Below are 22,607 nucleotides of genomic sequence, written 5' to 3' on the forward strand. Positions count from 1 at the left end.
GAGTGTAGACTGATGTGGGAAAAAAGTAATTTAAAGTAGTTTAACATAAGACAGCAACATAACAAAATGTGAAACAAATGAAGGGCTATGAATAATTTCGCAAGGCACTGTAGACTTTGTCACACAGAACAAAGCTCTTTATGATTACTGGATGGGAGGCGTGCTTCAAAAAATGTTTTTGAGTGGAAAAACTGTGGACCTGGCATCTCTGATTCATTCTTTTTTTACTGCATTAAAGTGAGATGCGTTATTATTGTGTTTACTTCAACAGTGTGAAGAGACAGCTGATCTGCAGGATCCCGCTCGGTACCTCAAATTGCCGTTTTCCAAAGCCAGCCTCCAGCCGGGCAACAACCAGACAATAAAGAACAGCAAAGAGTCTTTCTGGATCCAGGCGTCTCTCTGCTCCACTAAACTCACTCAGAATGGTGAGACGATGTTCCTCCTTCCAATATGCCACAAAACTAAATTAAGTTATGTGGATTTAAGATTTGAGATTGTTAAACCAAATCTGTCATAAACATATCAAGAAGAAAACACAAACCATATACATTTCCAGCAATTAAATTTGTAATGAACATCTCAGTCAACTATGCTGTCTGCTGGAGAGCGGTGATTACAGAAATACCGTGTCTCTGTGCCATATGGCCCCGTCTGCACCATGACCTTGATATTGTGATATATTGATCTGAGCCCTTCAGCAGGTGAATGTCATGGTAACAGTGGCAGAAAACAGAGAGGTCTGCGTTTGGACCGGAGATCACAGCGGGCTGAGCCCACACCTGCCTCTGTTGACCTTGGAGCTTCGCCCAGTGTCTCTGCGGCTCTGCCGCGCCTTCGCCCAACTGCACACATATCAACGGCCATCTGGCAGTTATTTAACTGAAGCCACTGAACCCAAGTTAGATTCGGTTTATATTGCATCTATACTCAGCCTCAAGCTTCTGGATTTTAAAGTTGAGATGTTTATATTGAGCTGGACTGTTGAACTATTTTGGTTGGATTGTCAACTATAGACAAAACTCTGTTGTCAAGTTGCAAGTTTATGTATTTAGTTCAATGTCTTCATATCTTTGATATTTTTGCACTGTCCAATTACATGTAGCTATCCAACATATTTAATGTAAATGTTTGGAAGGCCCCCCTAAAAGGTTTACCAGAGATTGATATGACGACGGTTGATTCATGTACAGTTGATTTGCCAGCCGTTGACTCTATAGTTTTGATTTGGTGGTCGTTGATTCAGTACTAGTTGATTCACCAGTGGTAGACAGAGTAATGATGATGGTCGATTCACCTTTATTTAATTGGACAGTGATTGATTTACTAATGATTGATTCACCTACAGAATTGCAAATGGTTGATTTCGTACCAGCTGATTCACCAAAGGTTAATTTGCCAGCTTTTGATTTAACAATGATGATGACTGATTGATCTACAGTAGTTGGCTTGCCAGTTGTTGATTTGGTATCAATTGATTCGTCAACAGTTTATTCTCCATTGATTGGTAATGGTGGATTACCCAACAGTTGAATCACCAGTGATGATGGTTGATTCACCTACTGATGATTGGCCAATCGTTGATTGGTTACCAGTGGATTTGCCCAATAGTTGATTCACCAATTGTTGATTTGGTACTGGTGGATTTGCCCAACAGTTGATTCACCATTTATGATGGTTGATTCACCTACAGTTGATTCACAAATTGTGGATTTGCCCAACAGTTGATTCACCACTGATGATGATTGATTGATCTATAGTAGTTGATTAGTCAGTCATTGATTCGGTACCAATTGTTTGCCAACAATTGATTCACCATTGATGATGATTGATTCACCTTCAGTTGACTCACCAATTGTTAATTTGTTACTGGTGGATGCGTTTAACAGTTGATTCACCATTGATGATGGTTGATTCATCTTCAGTTGATTCGCCAATCATTGAGTTGTTACAGGTGGATTCGCCCAACAGTTTATTCACCATTGATGATTGTTGATTCACCTTCAGTTGACTGGCCAATTGTTGATTAGTTGCCAGTGGACTTGTCCAACAGTTGATTCACCATTGATGATAGTTAATTCATCTACAGTTGATTCGCCAGTTATTGATTTGTTACCAATGGATTTGCTCAAATGTTGATTCACTGTTGATGATAGTTGATTGACCTACAGTTGATTTGCCAATCATTGATTTCTTACCGGTGGTTTTGCCCAGGTTGATTCACCTGCAATTGATTCACTAAGCGTTGATTTGGTTCTGGTGGATTTGCCAACAGTTGATTCATCAGTAATGATGGTTGATTCACCTACACTTGATTCGCTAGTTGTTGATTTTGTACTGGTGGATTTGCCAACAGTTGATTCACCAGTGATTAGTGATTTATCTATAGTTGATTCGCCAATCATTGATTTGGAACCGGTGGATTCACCAACAGTTAATTCACCAGTGATGATTAGTGATTTATCTGTAGTTGATTCGCCAATCATTGATTTGGAACCGGTGGATTCACCAACAGTTAATTCACCAGTGATGATTAGTGATTTATCTGTAGTTGATTCGCCAATCATTGATTTGGAACCGGTGGATTCACCAACAGTTAATTCACCAGTGATGATTAGTGATTTATCTATAGTTGATTCGCCAATCATTGATTTGGAACCGGTGGATTCACCAACAGTTAATTCACCAGTGATGATTAGTGATTTATCTATAGTTGATTCGCCAATCATTGATTTGGAACCGGTGGATTCACCAACAGTTAATTCACCAGTGATGATTAGTGATTTATCTGTAGTTGATTCGCCAATCATTGATTTGGAACCGGTGGATTCACCAACAGTTAATTCACCAGTGATGATTAGTGATTTATCTATAGTTGATTCGCCAATCATTGATTTGGAACCGGTGGATTCACCAACAGTTAATTCACCAGTGATGATTAGTGATTTATCTGTAGTTGATTCGCCAATCATTGATTTGGAACCGGTGGATTCACCAACAGTTAATTCACCAGAGATGATTAGTGATTTATCTATAGTTGATTCGCCAATCATTGATTTGGAACCGGTGGATTCACCAACAGTTGATTCACCAGTGATGATGGTTGATTCATCCAAAGTTGAATTGCAAATGGTTGATTCTGTACCAGCTGATTTGACAAAAGTTTATTTGCCAGCTGTTGATTTATCAACAGTTGATTTACCGGTGATTACGGTTGATTCACCTACAGTTGAATTGCCAATCGTTGTTTTGTTATCGGTAGATTCACCCTAATAGTTAATTCTCTATTGATGATGGTTGAGTCACCTATAGTTGATGCTCCAATCATTGATTTGTAACCAGTGGATTCACCCAACAGTTGATTCACCAGTGATGATGGTTGATTCGCCTATAGTTGATTTGCTGATTGTTCATTTTGTAACGGTGGATTTTCCAACTGTTGTTTCCACATTCATGATGATTGATTGACCTACAGTGGTTGATTTGCCAGTCATTGATTGAGTACCAATTGTTTGGCAACAGTTGATTCACCTTTGATAGTTGATTTACCTGCAGTTGATTCTCCAATAATTAATTTGTTACCAGTGGATTCACCCAACAGTTAATTTGTTAGTCGTTATTTCGCTAGTGGTTGATTCATCAGCGTTTAATCTGCTAGTGGATTTAACAGATCTGCTAAAAGTTTCTAATTCTAATAGTTTCTATTCAAAAGTGCATGTTTATTATATTGTTTACAGGTGACATGTTGGACCTGCTGAAATGGAGAGTCCATCCCGACAGAATTATTGACTGCCTCTCCAAACTCAAGGACATTGATGGGACTGAAATTGTTAAGGTATAAACCACATACAGCAACTTGCTTTTACCCGTGAGGTAACTTAGAATATTTCCCAAAATATCTTGGTTTGTCTCTCTGTAACAATTGATTGTCTCTGTATAGTTTTTACAGGACACTATGGACACATTGTTTGGGATTTTAGACGAGAGTCCCCAGCGCTACGGACTAAAAGTGTTTGACTGCCTGGTGAGTGATGCCCTACTCAAACCTTATGAATGTGAATGTATGAAATGTGGACACTGCATTGCTCTCAAGTTTCCAGTTTCCACAGATTCGCTGCATATTTTGACTGTGAACTTGTACAAACTCATCCATCTCTTCCGTAAGGAGAGTCAGTACATGATGCTTTCCTCATCTCTCCTCCACTGTGTTACCACGGTTACATGCCAAATATGGCAACTCATAAAATCCATCTTAGACTTCTCTTGCTATAATCCAACTCCTGTCCTCACATCCTCTTTTATTTCAGGCAGAACAAAGTACTTCTAGATCAGAAAACACATTTTAAATAAACTCTGCATGATTGAGCATTCTTTCAGGCTGCGTGGGAAGTGTTTTGTACAGTAACTTCAGTTTTCACACGGCTCTCTGGAATACCTGATTCTGATTGGTCAGTTGCTGCATTCTACAGTCCTTTAAAAATAAAAGACCATTGTCTTAGGCAACCGATTTCCCAGAAAGGTGTGAGAGTTTTATGTGTCAATCATTCCACAACCATTTCCTTTTTTTACATACTATAATAATTTAAACTCATTCTGGAAATACAGTGGTTGATTCACCTACAGTTTATTTAGTAATTCATTTCAAGTCTTAGACTTTTCTTGCTATAATCCAACTCCTTTCCTCATATCATGTTATTAATCTGGTATAATATACATTACCAGATGATTTGCCGGTGGTTGATACGTTAATGATTGATTCATCAATGGTTAATATGTTGACTGTTTTGTTTCATTCAATTGGTAATTAGTGTTTGCTTGTTTAATACTGATATTTAATTCGCTAGTGGTTGATTCTGCCAGTGGATTTAATCGATCTGCCAAATGATTGATTTCCCAGTAGTTGATTCCGATTGGTACACTTACAGGTGATTTGGAAAGCGATTCATTGATGTTGATTCAGCTGGTCAGTAATTTAAAATAAAGTCATATTGGTAGGGATGCCAAAGAGATTTTTTTTTTTTACCTTAAAATATGTTAATAATTTCACTATGGATTTGCTTACAACATTTTTGTTTTCTCCTCAGGTGCATGTTATAAATTTGCTGCAGGACAGCAAATTCCAGCTCTTCAAACCTGTAATGGACAACTACATCGAAAACCACTTCGCTGGTGCCCTTTCCTACAGGTAAACACGCTTGATGCACATCTTTCACTGTTGTTAACCGTTTTTTGTGGCGTCTCACATATTTGTACAATGTGAACTTTATTTAAACGTAGTCTTAAAGGGATAGTTCACCCAAAAATTAAAATCACACAACTCTGGTAGGTTAATAAAGGCCTTCTGAAGTGAATATATGGATTTGTGTAAGAAAAATATGTATGTTTAAACTTTATAAAGCGTAATCTTTAGCTTCCACTAACTGTCGTGGAATGTGGAAATGTAGAGAAGAGAGCAAAACAAAACACTGTTCATGAATTAGAAGTAAAAAACAATGATTCGTAAAGAAAAATGTCAGAGGATTTTGATATAAGCCAAAGGAGACTGGTTTTCCTTTACCGTAAACTAAACTTGGTTCTCGTGAGACTAGCTTATTCTCACTGGAGCTTTTGCTACGCCTACTTCATTCTCTCGCCACTCTCTCATGAACACGCAAACAACACAACTGCATCGATTCGCTTCAGAAGGCCTTTATTAACCCCTCGGAGCCATGTGGAGCACTTTTTATGATGAATGGATGCACTATGTGTTGCTTCAAAATCTCAACACCCATTTACTGACATTTTATAATATAACTCTGACTGTATTCATTTGAATTATGAAAGTCATATACACCTACGTACGTAGAGGTGTACGTTTGCCCACTGACAAAGAAATTATCAGTCTATAATTTTAATGGTATGTTTATTTTAACAGTGAGGGACAGAATAACAACTAAAAAAATCTAGAAAAAGTCATTTCAAAAAAGTTGATTTAAATTTTAATGAGTGAAATTAGTATTTGATCCTCTATCAAACAGCAAGATTTCTGGCTCCCATGTGTCGTTTATACAGGTCACAAGCTGAGATTCTTAGTTTGTTACCTGTATAAAAGACACCTGTCCACAGAAGCAATCAATCAATGAGATTACAAACTCTCCACCATGGCCAAGACCAAAAAAGCTGTCCAAGGATGTCAGAGACAAGTTTGTAAACCTACACAAGGCTGGAATGGGCTACAAGACCATCGGCAAGCAGCTTGGTGAGAAGCTGACAACAGTGTGTGTGATTATTCGCAAATGGAAGAAACACAAAATAACTGTCAATCTTCCTCGGTCTGGGGCTCCATGCTAGATCTCACCTTGTGGAGTTTCAGTGATCATGAGAATGGTGAGAAATCAGCCCAGAACTACACGGGAGGATCTGGCTTTGACCCCAAGACACCATCCCCACAGTCAAACATGGAGGTGGAAACATTATGCTTTGGGGGTGTTTTTCTGCTAAGGGGACAGGACAACTGCACAGCATCAAAGGGACGATGGACGGGGCCATGTACCAACAAATTTTGGGTGAGAACCTCCTTTCCCTAAGCCAGGGCATTGAAAATGGGTCATGGATGGGTATTCCAGCATGACAATGAGCCAAAACACACGCCCAAGGCAACAAAGAAGTGGCTCAAAAAAAAGCACATCAAGGTCCTAGAGTGGCCTAGCCAGTCTACAGACCTTAATCCCATAGAAAATCTGTAGATGGAGCTGAAGGTTTGAGTTGCCAAACATCAGCCTCGAAACCTTAATGAATTGGAGAGGATCTACAAAGAGGAGTGGGAGAAAATTCTTTCTGAGATGAGTGCAAACCTGGTGGCCAACTACGAGAAACGTCTGACCTCTGTGAGGGATTTGCCACCAAGCACTAAGTCATGTTTTGCGAAAGGGGTCAAATGCTTATTTCACTCATTAAAATGCAGATCAATTTTTTTAAATGCATTTTTCTAGATTTTTCTGATCATTTCTTTGTCAGTGGGCAAATGTACAAAATCAGCAGGGAATCAAATAATTTTTTTTCCCTCACTGCAAATATCACTGTAATATAGAATTGGGAAATGCTACACATGTAAAAATTATGTATCAGAGAATTCTACGAGTTTCGAAACACTCAAGAAATCGTGGATCTCCTGTGGCATTAATGTAGAAAGATAAAAGGTGTTTTATATTGAGCTCCAGGCCTTGTATACTGTAACCCATGGAGTTTCTCTGAGTTTACAGTCCTCTCAGCACAGAGGGCGTTGTATGTCAAGCCCAAAGCACAGCATAGTCTTGCTTTCATCTGTCATAACCTGTTTTGTTTTACTGACAATGCAGTTTTTGCACTGTATGTGTGGTCCGGAAGGTAATGTGTGTTGTCAAGTATAATTCAATAGATCAATGCTCCTCGGAACTCCTCATTTGACTTTTTGTTGTCCTTTATCTGTCTTTTCATGTTCGATTCCCAACCTCTGCTCTCTCTTTTTCTTCATAACCACTCACCTTCTGCTTTCTGTCTCTCTCTCTTTTCCTGTCATGTTTGGCTGTGTTGTAAGTGTGTGTGTGCGGTGTGTTCTGGCCGTGCTGTCTGTCAGTAATGAGGCGTGTGGTTGTGTTGTTGTGTGTGGGCAGTGATGTGGTTTCTCTTCTGTAACGCACTGAGGTGTGGAGCATCATGTCAGAGTTGAGGTGGATGTGGGCGGCTTGCAAAATACTCACTTCCGCGCTGTTCCCGTCACCCTGTCCCTTAATGTTGTCCTGTGTTTTTTTGTCTTATTATGTCTTGCCCTGTCTCTGTCTCTTTTCTCACTCCATCTTGCTTTCTTATTTTATTTTATGAGCTTTAAGTGTGCTTATATTACTTTTTTTGCATTGTACGTTAAGTATGTTTACATTTCTTATGATGTTGTGAAATTCATACATTTTTATTATTTTTTTTTTTGCATTGTGTGTGTCAGCAGTGTGTTTACACATTATTTCAAACTATTGTATTTCAGAAGAGCCAAGAAAATCCCGCTTGTTATGTTCCCTATGGATTTTTTTTTTCACAGCCTATTTTCAGTTTGATGTTATTTGCTTTGTAACCATTCTCACACTCACACACACATCTTCACACAGCGCTGTTTCTCCCAGCATGCTCAAAGACACACTAAGGTTAATCTGCAGTCAGGATGGATACTGTGGTGATGAGGGTTTGTTTTTCTCAGGGTAGTGAAACAACTGAGCTGCTGGGTTCAATCTGTGTGTCAGTATTCCTCAAGTATCTGGAGTAAATGTAGCTGATGATGTTGGCGGTTTATTTACTGCTGTTATCACTAGTTAATAAGCAATCAATGTCACAAAATCAAAGTATAGTGAATTGGTATATACAGTTGAGGTCAAAAGTTTACATCCCCCTTTTAGAATCTGCAAAATGTTAATTATTTTACCAAAATAAGAGGGATCATACAAAATGCATCTTATTTTTTATTTAGTACTGACCTAATTAGGATATTTCACATAAACAAATGTTTACATATAGTCCACAAAAGAAAATAATAGTTGAATTTATAAAAATGACCCCGTTCAGAAGTTTACATCCCCTTGATACTTAATACTGTGTTGTTACCTGAATGATCTACAACTGTGAATGAGTTAAACTGCCTGCTGTTCTTCAGAAAAATCCTTCAGGTCCAACAAATAGGTTGGTTTTCAAGCATTTTTGTGTATTTGAACTCTTTCCTACAATGACTGTATGATTTTAAGATCCATCTGTTCACATTGAGAACAACTGAGGGACTGATGCTCCAGAAGAAGAAAAAAAAATGAGCCGGGGGTGAAAACTTTTTGAATTTGAAGATCAGGGTAAATTTACCTTATTTTGTCTTCTGAGAAACATGTAACTGTCATCTGTAGCCTCTGAAGGGCAGTACTAAATATGAAAAAATATGATATTTAGGCAAAATAAGAAATTTACACATCTCCGTTCTGTTCAAAAGTTTTCACCCCCAGCTCTTAATCCCTTTTGTTTCCTTCTGGAGCATCAGTGAGCGTTTGAACCTTCTGTAATGGTTGCATGTGAGTCCCTCAGTTGTCCTCAGTGTAAAAAGATGGATCTCAAAATCAGTCATTGTTGAAAAGGGTTCAAATACACAAAAATGCTGGAAACCAAAGAATTTGTGGAACCTAAAGGATTTTTCTGAAGAACAGCAGGCAGTTTAACTGTTCAAGACAAACTATCACTAAACAACAACAACAACAACAACAAAAAACCCCACTGTGGATCATTCAGGTAACAACACAGTATTAAGAATCAAGGGGATGTAAACTTTTGAACGGGGTCATTTTAATAAATTCAGCTATTATTTTCTCTATGTAAACATCTTTTATGTGCAATATCCTATTCAGGTCTAAATTTAGTATGATCAAGTACTAAGTTTTGTATGATCCCTCTTATTCTGGTAAAATAATTAACATTTTTGTAGATTCTGAAAGGGGTGTGCAAACTTTTGGGCAACTGTATCTGAGCAAAGCTGAATTAAAGTAAACTTTTAAAAAAACTGAATTAAACCTTTTTGAATCTGAAAACAAGACATAATTCAATCAAATTTATGTAACTGACCAAATTTAAACTGATAAAACAGAACAGACTACACTAAACAAAAAGGATTTTAACTGATTTGAACCAAGCTGAACTTATTCAAAAAACCAAATAATTGTTTCTAGCTGAACAAAGTTTAATTTAATCAGAGCCAACAGAACAGAAAAAAACTGAACTGAATCAAATTGAATCAACAGAACAGCACAGACTGAACTAAACAGAAAACAAATTGAACTGAACCCAGCTTATAAGCTGAACTAAGCTAGATAGATAGATAGATAGATAGATAGATAGATAGATAGATAGATAGATAGATAGATAGATAGATAGATAGATAGATAGATAGATAGATATAGATAGATAGCTTCTTGGTTCTTAGTTCTTGGTTAATTTTTATATTTTTGGACCCTGTTAAAATCAACTGCCTTGGAAATGTTACAATCGCAACGTATCTTAAGAATAGTGAGGTGGTAGAGCATGTTTAATTAAGATCTAATTGGATTTACTTGAAATCTTTAGGGGGAAAGAGAGCCGGTATTATGCTGTGGTTAACATTAATTGCAATCCCATGCTGGGAATGTTAACATTTTCCTCCTTATGGCCAAATTACTCTCCTGGGCTTCCAAAATCAACAAGAGCCTTATGAAAGACCCAGTTTTCCTCCAGTTATTTTATCTTTTCATTTGCTATTAATCACAACATCTTGCATTATAAATGAAGCAATGCCGCGAAAAAGAAAAGTTTAACCAAAAGGAAACTATCTTCAATATTTCTCAGGTTTTCTAAGATTTTGACCTACTGTATTCACTATCCACAGCACAGTAGTCTGACGCAGATCTTGATGGATTGGCCTCTAAGGACGTTTTAAACCATTTTAATGAGTTTTGACTAGGGATGCACCGATCAGAATCGGCCGATCATGCTTGCGCGTTTTGTCAGTAAAGCCGGTTCTGTAATCAGCGGTAAATGCCATCAGGTGTGTGATTTCACGTTGAGCCGTATATACTACACACAGCCGTTGTTTACCGACGAGCTGCGCAAATCCATGTTCATTATCAGTGTGAAAGTGCGCAGCTTGTCAGTGAACAACGGCTGTGTGTAGTATATACGGCTCAACGTGAAATCACGCCCCTGATGGCATTTACCGCTGATTACAGAACCGGCTTTACTGACAAAACGCGCAAGTGATCGGCCGATACGGATCGGTGCATCCCTAGTTTTGACTGGCAACAAGATACCATTAACCCAGAACATTGAAAGTCTGTTTACAAAGTTTCCTGGCAGCTGCATCAAGTATTCATGAAGACCTGTGCACTCTAACGCCACTGATTCATTATTGCTTATCACTTAAACACACAGGTGATTTTTTTTTTTTTTTTTTTTTATTCAGTGGCGGAAACAAGCTTCCATAGAATAGTGTGATATGAGCATGCAAAAAATTTTGCCATGCATTTTTCTTTTACCTGCAGATATCATTTTATGGGATCCATAAAATCTTGAGCACTGCCTATGAATAATTTTGTGATATGATGCACTTTCCCTGCAGGACAAAAAGAAACGTACAGCATTAAACAAACATTGCCCTTGATGTCTGATATTCACGGCTTGTGTCTGCAGGGATCTGATCCGTGTGTTGAAGTGGTATGTGGATCGTATCATTGATGCCGAGCACCAGGAACAGATCCAGCAGGTTTTGAAGGTGAGAAGACTAACATATGCTTCATTCGGGAAGTACATTACAGTATGTATGCAAATCTATGAGGAAACATATGCACCCTATCTCTCTCTGTCAGCCCATCATGTCGGGGTTAACCCTCACCCCCTGCTGATCTTCTAAGCTTCCTCCCCAGCAGCTATGAATACCCTTGATGCATCTGTTCTAGCTCTCCAGCCTCTCTCACCCACAGAAGTTCTTTTCTTACCCATCATGCAATTAAACTACAAACATTCAGTCTTTTCTTTCTTCATTTGCCCGTTCTGCTTTCATGACCTGCCGTGGGACCAGGCTCATTCTCCAAATGCATCCACACTCGTTTACACCCTTCAAAGGTGTTATTTGAAAGCAATTCCCACTTTCTTACCTTGAACTCTTCAAACCTCTTTGGATACAATGTGTGCCGATTATCTTTTGGTGTTTTTGCTTTCTAACTGAAATGTTTAAAAATAAGGAAAATGCACTTCACACAATGTTTTTCAGGTTTGACCTTAACCTATCTACAGTGGTGTGAAAAAGTGTTGGCCCCCTTTCTGATTTTTTATTTTTTTGCATGTTTGTCACACTTTAATCTTTCAGATCATCAAACAAATTTAAATATTAATCAAAGATAACACAAGTAAACACAACATGCAGTTTTTAAATGAAGGGGATTTTTATGAAGGGGAAAAAAAATCCAAACCCACATGGCCCCGTTAAAACATAACTGTGGTTTATCACGACTGAGTTCGGTTTCTCTAGCTACACCCAGGCCTGATTACTGCCACACCTGTTCGCAATCAAGAAATCACTTAAATAGGACCTGCCTGACAAAGTGAAGTAGACCAAAAGATCCTCAAAAGCTACACATCATGTTGAGATCCAAAGAAATTCAGGAACAAATGAGAAAGAAAGTAATTGAGATCTATCAGTCTGGAAAAGGTTATAAAGCCATTTCTAAAGCTTTGGGACTCCAGCGAACCACAGTGAGAGCCATTATCCACAAATGGCGAAAACATGGAACAGTGATGAACCTTCCCAGGAGTGACCTGCCGACCAAAATTACCCCAAGAGCGCAGCGACGACTCATCCAAGAGTTCAAGAAAGACCCCACAACAACTTCTAAAGAGCTGCAGGCATCTCTTGCCTCAGTTAAGGTCAGTGTTCATGTCTCCACCATAAGAAAGAGACTGGGCAAAAATGGCCTCCATGGCAGAGTTTCAAGATGAAAACCGCTGCTGATCAAAAAGAGCATAAAGGCTCGTCTCAGATTTGCCAGAACACATCTTGATCATCGCCAAGACTTTTGGGAAAATACTCTGTGGACTGACGAGATAAAAGATGAACTTTTTGAAAGGTGTGTGTCCCATTACATCTGGCGTAAAAGTAACACAGCATTTCAGAAGAAGAACATCATACCAACAGTAAAATATGGTGGTGGTAGTGCGATGGTCTGGGGCTGTTTTGCTGCTTCTGGATCTGGAAGACTTGCTGTGATCAATGGAACCATGAATTCTGCCGTCTACCAAAAATCCTGAAGGACAATGTCCGGCCGTCTGTTCGTGACCTCAAGCTGAAGTGAACTTGGGTTCTGCAGCAGGACAATGATCCAAAACACACCAGCAAATCCACCTCTGAATGGCTGAAGAAAAACAACATGAAGACTTTGGAGTGGCCTAGTCAAAGTCCTGACCTGAATCCTATTGAGATGCTGTGGCATGACCTTAAAAAGGCGGTTTATGCTCGAAAACCCTCCAATGTGGCTCAATTACAACAATTCTGCCAAGATGAGTGGGCCAAAATTCCTGCACAGCGCTGTAACAGACTCATTGCAAGTTATCGCAAACGCTTGATTGCAGTTGTTGCTGCTAAGGGTGGCCCAACCAGTTATTAAGTTTAGGGGGCAAACACTTTTTCACACAGGGCCATGTGGGTTTGGATTTTGTTTTCCCTTCATAATAAAAAAAACTTCATTCAAAAACTGCAGTTGTGTTTACTTTGTGTTATCTTTGATTAATATTTAAATTTGTTTGATGATCTGAAACATTAAAGTTTGACAAACATGCAAAAAAAAAAAAAAACACTTTTTCACACCACTGTATCTGTTTATCTGTTTATCTATCTATATATCTATCTATTAAATCCAAATAAATATTCATTTAAATAACAATGATCTGATATCATATGCTTGTAGGCATCTGAGTACTTGTTTAAGTACATTGTGCAGTCACGGCGGCTGTATGCGGCGGCCACCGGAGGCCAGAATGAGGAGGAATTTCGCTGCTCTGTTCACGAACTCTTCAAATCCATCCACCTGTTCCTGTCGCATGAGAGTAAGGGCATCAGCCCCATCACACACACACAGGTGAGACACACACAGGCCTGCAGACTTGAAAATATGTATCTTAGCACTCAAAGGGATAGTTCATCCAAAAACCTTTCTTTATCTTCGAAACACAAATTTGAATATTTCTTATGTAATCCAAGAGCTTTCTGACCCTGCATAGATGGCAACACAGCTACCATGTTGAAGACCCAGAAAGGTAGTAAGGACATTGAAGTGGAGAGACTTGACGCAGAAGAGAAGAAATGGTTGAATAAAGTCTTTTTTTTTTCTGCGCACAAAAATATTCTAGTAGCTTTATAACATTACGGTTGAACCACTGATGTCATGAAATCATTTTAAATCTTTTTTTTTTTTTTTTTAAATAAGTCTCTTATGATCACCAAGGCTGTATTTATTTGAATCATGAATACAGTAAAAGCAGTAATATTGTGATTTTTACAATTTAAAAAAATGTTTTGAATATGTTTTTTTAAAATGTATTTTATTCCTGTGATGCAAAGCTGACTTTTTAGCAGCCATTACTTTTTAGTTTGAAAGAACAGCATTTCAATTACATTATTTTTAATAACAATGTAAAAGTATTTACTGTCACTTGATGTATTTTATGCATCCTTGCTGAATTTCTTTCCCCAAACCTTTGAAGAGTATACCTTTCCAGGAGTCAGAAGTGTTGTACAGCTAATTTATTTTCAAGAATATACTTAAAAGCTATCGACCTTATTCTTCAACGCAGAAGTAAGCCTATAGCCAAAACTTCCGGTTTATTAGCCGCTATAGGGAAACAACAAGAAGAATAGCAGTGTTTAGTAAACGGTAAAACTGTTTGCACTACAAACCAGTGTGTTCATAATTAAGATAATACATTAAAATAATATGGTAAAACACACCAATTTGCAATATCAAGCAGCAAAACAACCTCTTTTGTACAGCTTAAAAATAGCTGAACACTGATGAGACTGAAGGCCTGACCCATAAAATGAATAAATGGTTGCACACGCTTTTTTCGGCAAAAATAAGGTGGATAATACATTAAAATTAAAATTAAAAAGTTAATTTGAGTAAATTTAAAATTAAGATAATAATAAATTATTTTAAAGGACAAATAAGAAATGGTATCTGATAATAATAATAATAATAATGATTTTTTTTTTCATTAAAAACACACTGCAAAAAAAAAAAGCTTATCTTACTTAGTATTTTTGTCTCGTTTCTAGTCAAAACATCTAAAAATGCTTAAATTAAGATGCATTTAGTCTTGTTTCCAAGGGGGGAAAAATAAATTAAGTGCATTTTGCTTAAAAAAAGTAAAATTATCTGCCAGTGGGGTAAGTAAAATACTGTTGTTGTAAGAATATTTTACTTACCCCACTGGTAGATATTTTTAGCAGATACTGCTTACAAGTTAGCAGCATTTATTGAGTACAGTACTTCTTTTTCCAACCTGGTCTTATGATGAAAACATGGGAACGTTTTCGTGAGACGCTAAAGTTCCAATAAATAAGTGTCCACTGAGTGGCGCTAAAAGAGTGTTTGAAAATATACGTCATTCTTTCCCATTAAAATCTTTGTTACAGATGCGAAAACACAGAAAATCGAACCTGATCCATTTTTTTTTTATGATGGAAAAAAATTTCAGACTGAAGGTCAATGCACACTGAGTCCGAATTTTTTGCACGCTAAAAAATAAATATGACCTCACGTTATGTCAATCATGTTTGCACACTGCCTCGTAAAAAAACATCAGATCGGGATTGATTTTTTTCATTTTTCGCATCCGTAGCAAGCATTTTGAGAGGTGTTTTGACAGTTCAGAGCCACCGTACAAGCGAACCGCAAAATCCAGAATTGCATCTGACAGGTTCATCCACTTCATCTTGCAGCACAAAGCACTGAAAAGGTCCTTGTACACTGAGTTCACAGAAATTAGTGGTCTTCTTTATAATATGTGGCTCCAGTAACCCTAGTAAAGTAAACTTTGAATCACCCAGGATAATCCCGCAGTTCATTAACAAGGAGGTGCGCATTAAAAAGGTATTCTCTCATGAATATAGCGGTAGTCATTTACTCCCGACATCTGAGCCTCTTAAGAGGCAGAGGATAACGTTACTTTCATTTTTAAAAGGAAAGCACCGATCCCGATCTACATATGTCTGTGTTCGTGTGAATCATTCGTGATGCAGCTTCACCCACAGCAGAAGTGAGTATAAGGGTTTTTTATGCATCTTTGCAAATGGCCTTTCTTAATAATGTGCTTGTTGGCAAGTTTCGCCGATAAACGCGGCTAAACGCGGCTAAAGTAAACATTACAGCTCATAATCCCTCAGCAGAGAGGGGGGCGGGGTGAGCAGAGCTCATTTGCATTTAAAGGACCCATGCGATAAAATAAGCTGATATTTTGCAGAGCTGATTTTGACCAGGTAAAAGGGTGTTTTTTTACACTACTATTGAGAATTTTTAACCAAAGTATATTAGTGACTTTTAATTAAGACCCTAATCATATTAACTTGGAAAATGGCCATCCGATGACCCCTTTAAAAAGAGAGTGGACAACAAAATCACCCTTGCTGCTTGAAGATTCCATTTTGTATTGTTTTGCAAATTTTTTAATACGCATCGGACTCAGTGTGCAAGGTTTCTGTGCGTTCTATTCTGTTCTGCGTGCGTTTTTTGGATTACGAATACGAAAAAATGCATATGAAAAATTCGGACTCAGTGTGCAATGACCTTTAGTCCGAAATTTTCGTATGCATTTTTTTTTTTTCATATTCGTCATCCTTTTTCTATTGTTACAGATGCGAAAATGCAGTTTCGGAGGCAGTGTGTAAACTCGATCGACCTAACGTTACGTATTTATTTTTTAACATGCGAAAATATTCGTCATCCTTTCCTATTAAAATCTTTGTTACAGATGCGAAAACGCAGAAATCGAACCTGATCCATTTTTTTTTTTTATGAGGGAAGAAAATTTCAGACTGACTGTGCAATTACCTTACTGTATGTTCACACGGGGCGTCAGCGTCAACGCTTGACGGAAGGTGTGGCTGAAGTTTGGCACTGACGCCATGGTCATAGCAGTGTCAGCCAATGAAATTAGACCGTTTGCTGCTCTTGAACAGGACGAACGTGATTGGCTGTCGCCTGACTACTGTATTTGCATAGAGCGATCCTGATTGGCTGACGCTTCCGTCAGCAGCGCTTCACTGGCGTTGCTCGCGGCAGAAGTTGAAAAATTCTCAACTTCTGCCGCGAGCAACGCAAGTGAAGCGCAGCCGACGGATCCACAATTCTTTTCGGCAACGCTTGGTGTCACCCATTCAAAGTCAATGGGAAGCGTTGACGCTGCCGCCCCGTGTGAACACACGTTACGGTGCGTTCACACTGGCACGTAGCGAGCGGGGCGAAGCTAGCGTTTTCAATTCATTCACATAGAAGTTGAGCTAAACGCTTGCGTGGTGCATTGTGGGATTGAAAGCGGCACGGAGAAAGCGTTGAAAGCGGCTGAGAGCGTCAAAAGGTTGGGCATTCCTCAACTTTATGCAAATCTCGAGCGCAAAACGCCGGGCGACAACCAATCGCTGTGAGAAGTAGGCAAGGCAAGACTATGACGCGTGTTACCAAAACTGGTGGATTACTGAGCTGAAATCACATATTATTCAAAAAGTCAAGCAAAAGTAAATGTACTTTGCATGCTTTCATTACATGCCAGTGTTTAGTTTGCGAACCACCGTTAAAAGAAGACAATGGAACGTAAATAGGGTGTGAACATTGTTTTTCAGAGGCGTGCTCTGCCCTAAATTTGACACTCCCCAAAGCAGTGGCGTTGTGGCGTTGCCAGCGGCACTGAGCGTGGATTTGACGCTGTAGTGTGAAAGCACCGTTAGTCCAATTCCGTGCCGGCTGAGCTACTGAGCAAGCTGTCAGGAAAGTGAAACATATGAATCTGTAATCGTAACTGTGTACAATAACGATTACAAGCGCTTGCTGTTTTACCGCCTCTAGTGTTCATTTCTGTTGAAAACTGCAGTGATATGTACTTTTTTTGTTATTTCGTGTCTCGCGAAAACGTTTCCACAAGTACGATTTCATCATAAAATAAGGTAGTCTTTTCCAGCCCCATCCAGATTTGTTCTGCTAGCTTATCAGCGTTCAATGCTCAGACAGCCCATGGAGAGTTAAGCCAGTCTTGATATACACACACAGAGACGCAAGCTGAGCGCGCTAAAAGCCCGCTGCACACTGTCACAGCCCGCCGAGCTCGGAGTCAGCTGAGCCATGTGTGTCCGATGGGCAGAGACACCCGCTCACGTTCTTTCCGCGATTGCTTTCGGTGGGGACGTGTGTGCACACATTCGCACATTCGCTCACACTGAACTCTCACACAGGTCTGTTCTTGTTATGGCGGCCCAGCAGGAGAGCAGATTTCAATTAACACGGCCAAGAAAACAAAGCGTCTTTGGACACCGCGGCATAATCCGAAGCACATGCAGGCGGCTGGAGCTGTGCCAGATTCGTGTCACCGCAATATTTGTGTGTGCGCGAGTGCCTTTGCTTACATCTGTTGTTTGACATCCCCTACTGTGCCAGAGGAACATTTTTCCCACTAAATCAATGTGAAAATGCGTTTGGAGGAAGATGATAGCGGCATTACAGTGACACATATACACATACTGCAGCATGTAACACGTATTATTGAACTTTATCTCTTGGGAACCAACTAATGAGGTTTTTTGTGTTTAAATAACTTGTTTATTGGCGTTTTCGCAGGCCGTGTTCCTGAGATCGTTCCCGACTGTGTGCTGCGAGCTGCTAAAGATCTTCAGCATGAGAGAGGTGGCAAATCTGGCCCGTGACACGCTGAGCAGCCTGCCTGCCCTCACGCACTCGGACTGCCCTCTACAGGCCGTCAAACTGCAGTGCATGGCCAAGACCGTGGAGAGCCCACTTTATGTCAACCCGGGTAAAGGATCTCAAACTGTTTTCAGTAATTAGAAATGAATGATTACTGCTTAAAACACCATAAAAGTCATATAAAGGCCTTAGAGATTTGCATATAAAAGGAAAAATTCAGTTTCAGAACAAAAATTTACAGATAATTTACTAATTTACCCCCTTGTCATCAAAGATGTTCATGTCTTTCATTCTTTAGTCGTAGAGAAATTGTTTTTTGAGGAAAACATTTCAGGATTTCTCTCCATATAGTGGACTTATATGGTGCCCAGAGTTTGAACTTTCAAAATGCAGTTTAAATGCAGCTTCAAAAGGCTCTAAATGATCCCAGCCAAGGAAGAAGGGTCTTATCTAGCGAAACGATCGGTTATTTTCTAAAAAAAAAAAAAAAATTGACAATTTATATACTTTTTAACCTCAAATGCTCATCTTGTCTAGCTCTGCATGTACTCTGTGTATTCCAGTTCAACACAGTTGAATACAGAAGTACCGACCAAGTGTTTACAAAGTGAACGTCCAAAGAAGGTCAAACGCCCTTTACAAAAAAAGGTAAAACAGCGATGTAGGATGATTTTGAAGTTGGAGGAGAAAATGAGTTGGGAGTTTTTTGACATACCCTAACTGTATTGAATCGGAATACACAGAGTTCACGCAGAGCTGGACAAGACAAGCATTTGAGGTTAAAAAGTATATAAATATATACAGGGTGCGATTTGTGAAAAAAAACAGAGGGGGGGGGATGCTTTTGAAAGTTTTTTTTTCTCTCTCCATAGGCAGAGTTTGACCAAACTGTTAGTGTAATCTGTTAACAACGCGCATTATATACCCGTCTTTTTAGGAAAGAACGTGTTTTTAATACGACGGAAGCTGTATTATGTGATCACAATTTAATAAAAACATCGTAAGTAAGTAATTCAGCAGAGGCAGGGATGCATAAACCAGAGGGGGGGGGAATCCCCCACCCCCCCGGGAAATCGCACCCTGAATATATATTTATTTATTTTTATTTTTTAATAACCAATGGTTTCGCTAGATAAGACCCTTCTTCCTCGGCTGGGATCCTTTAGACTAGGGCTGATTGATTTTGGCAAAAATCGTAATCATGATTATTTTGGTCAATATTGTAATCACGATTATTTAACACGGCTATGACAGGGTCTAAAACTTTACATTAGTGCAGGAGTTCTCAACTCTGGCCCTCGAGGTCCATTTTCCTGCAGAGTTTAGCTCCAACCCTAATCAAACACACCTGAACAAGCTAATCAAGCTCTTCATCATTACTAGAAAGTTACAGGCATGTGAGTTTGATCAAGGTTGGAGGTAAACTCTGCAGGAAAGTGGACCTCGAGGGCCAGAGTTGAGAACCTCTGCATTAGTGATTATTTTAAAGATAGCAATACAGCAGAAAAGATACAAAAAAAATACTGAATACTTTTATGCAAGTCTAAAGTTGTGTAACAATACTACAGAAATGAAATGTAATTATTTGAATGTAAAATAAAACAGTGTCTTCACTGTAATAGTTAAACATGCTTTGTTTCTTATTCAAACTACAAAAGTCCTTCATTCAAGAGCAGTGAGTGATTTTTGTCTTTGTATTTTTACGTTTTATTAATATTAATCACAGAGACGGCAGAAGAAATACTTGTTGTCGCTTTAACTGCCACACGGATCCAATATACTGTTACAAAGTATTTTCATTCTCAACTGTTTATGATCATTTAAGACATAACTTTACATGAATAATCACCAAGCGCCTCATTTTGAAATATTTTTGCGTGTATTTGACCATTTAGGCACGTACCTTGAGCTAAAAGACAACTTGACATGTCCGTGTTCTGCGTGTTTTGTGGTCCAGGGTCACAAATATGATAAAGTAGGCTTTATAGAGTTAGAAGCTGCTTGATACTTATGTGTGTGTGTTTGTTTGTGTGTTGTCAGAGTCGAGGTGTGTGCTGTTACCTGTAGTGTTGCATCTGCTGCACACACACCTGCAGGAGCAGAGGGAGCTGGTGCTGTGTGCCAATATCCTCACCGGCATGCTGGCGCTCAACACACCTGGCACGGTCAGTCTTACACTGAAACACTGTTACTAGACGTTTTCATACGGTTTACTTCAATCTCTGCATCTGTTTCTTCATTTGCTCTATTTATTAGTTAGTTTGGTTAGTTTGTAGCTTTTATCCTTTTTTTCCTTTTTTATCCAGATTAGAATTGCTGGTGAGATTTGGTAGCTATTTTAGATGCTGATTTTGTAAATAAAAATTAAAAATTATAGTATATATGTTTGATTAAGGGCTTAATAATTTTTCTAAAAAGTATAAATAATTATCAAAAAAAAAATCATTTTCCAAAAAAAGATTCATTTTGACCCCCTGACCTGTACATACATTTCACAATAAGGGAATTTGCAAGCAAAATATTATATATACTGCAGTTCAAAAGTTTACGACCATTAAGATTTTTTTTTAAGCAAGTTTCTTATGCTCAACAAGGTTCCATTTATTTGATCAAAAATTCAGAAAAACAGTAATATTGTGAAATGAAATGTCAATGTAAAATAACAGTGTTCTATGTGAATGTATTTTAAAATGTAATTTATTCCTGTGATGCGAAGCTGAATTTTCAGTATCATTAGCCCAGTCTTTAGTGTCATATGATCCTTCAGAAATCATTCTAATATGCTGATTAATTATCAATGTTGAAAACAGTTGTGGTGCTTAATGTTTTCTTGGAACCTGTGATACTTTTTTAAGAATTTTTAATAAATAAAAAAGTTAAAAAGAACAGCATTTATTTAATTAAAAATATTTTGTAGCAATATAAACTGCCATTTAAAAGTTTGGGGTCAGTACATTTTTAAAGAAGTTTATACTATTATTCAGCGAGGATGTGTTAAATTGAGAAAAAGTGATAGTGAAGACTTAGAGTTGAAGTCAAAATTTACATACACTTTGTAGAATCAGCTAAATGTTCATTATTTGACCAAAATAAGAGGGATCATACAAAATGCAGTTTGTTTGTTTTATTATGTACTGACCTGAATAAGATATTTCACATAAGACATTTACATATAGTCAACAAGAGAAAATATTAGTGGAATTTATAAACATGACCATGTTCAAAAGTTTACATATGCTTGATTCTTAATATTGTGTTGTTACCTGAATGATCCACATCTGTGTTTTTTTTTTTTTTTGTTTTTTTTTGTTTAGTGATAGTTCATGAGTCCCTTGTTTGTCCTGAACAGTTAAACTCCTTAAATCCTTCAGGTCCAAACAAATTATTTGGTTTTTCAGCATTTTTGTGTATTTGAAACCTTTTCAACAATGACTGCATGATTTTGAGATCCATCTTTTTATACTGAGGACAACTGAGTTACTCATATGCAACTGTTACAGAAGGTTCAAACGCTCACTGGTGCTACAGAAGGAAGCACCATGCATTAAGAGCCAAGGGGGGTGAAAACATTGAAGATCAGGGCAAATTTTGTCTTTTGGGGAACATGTAAGTGTCTACTGTAGCTTCTGAAGAGAAGTACTAAATGAAAAATATATATATTTAGGCAAAATAAGAAAAATGTACACATCCTCATTCCGTTCAAAAGTTTACACCCCTGGCTCTTAAAGGGATAGTTCACCCAAAAATGAAAATTTGATGTTTATCTGCTTACCCCCAATGCATCCAAGATGTAGGTTACTTTGTTTCCTCATAAAAACACAAACGAAGATTTTTAACTTAAAACCGGTGCAGTCTGCCAGCCTTATCATTGACCTGGATGGGCACAGACCTTTAAAAGTAAACAAAAACATGCACAGACAAATCCAAATTACACCCTGTGGCTCGTGATGATACATTGATGTCCTAAGACACGAAACGATCGGTTTTTGTGAGAAACTGAACAGTATTTATATATCATTTTTTACCTTTGATACACAGCCACGTCCATCTGTCATGTGCACGAGTTTGGCATCAGTCACGTCACATGTGCACGCGCTTCTGGCGTAGAATACGCAAACGCCGTAAGCGATCTGTCGCATG

General features: G+C 38.3%; 1 protein-coding gene across 1 annotated transcript in view; it reads left to right on the forward strand.

Annotated features, from left to right (window-relative positions):
• The window catches only part of dock4a (dedicator of cytokinesis 4a), an 81,989-nt gene that overhangs the window by 40,612 nt on the left and 18,770 nt on the right, over positions 1-22,607 (forward strand). The window contains exons 17-24 of the mRNA XM_073831638.1: positions 272-428; positions 3,738-3,835; positions 3,941-4,024; positions 5,085-5,185; positions 11,197-11,278; positions 13,467-13,637; positions 18,384-18,576; positions 20,508-20,632. Of these exons, the coding sequence (XP_073687739.1) occupies positions 272-428; positions 3,738-3,835; positions 3,941-4,024; positions 5,085-5,185; positions 11,197-11,278; positions 13,467-13,637; positions 18,384-18,576; positions 20,508-20,632 (1,011 nt within the window). The remainder of the gene's footprint in view (positions 1-271; positions 429-3,737; positions 3,836-3,940; positions 4,025-5,084; positions 5,186-11,196; positions 11,279-13,466; positions 13,638-18,383; positions 18,577-20,507; positions 20,633-22,607) is intronic.

Source organism: Garra rufa, chromosome 25 (assembly GCF_049309525.1).
Source record: "Garra rufa chromosome 25, GarRuf1.0, whole genome shotgun sequence".
Lineage (NCBI taxonomy): Eukaryota > Metazoa > Chordata > Actinopteri > Cypriniformes > Cyprinidae > Garra > Garra rufa.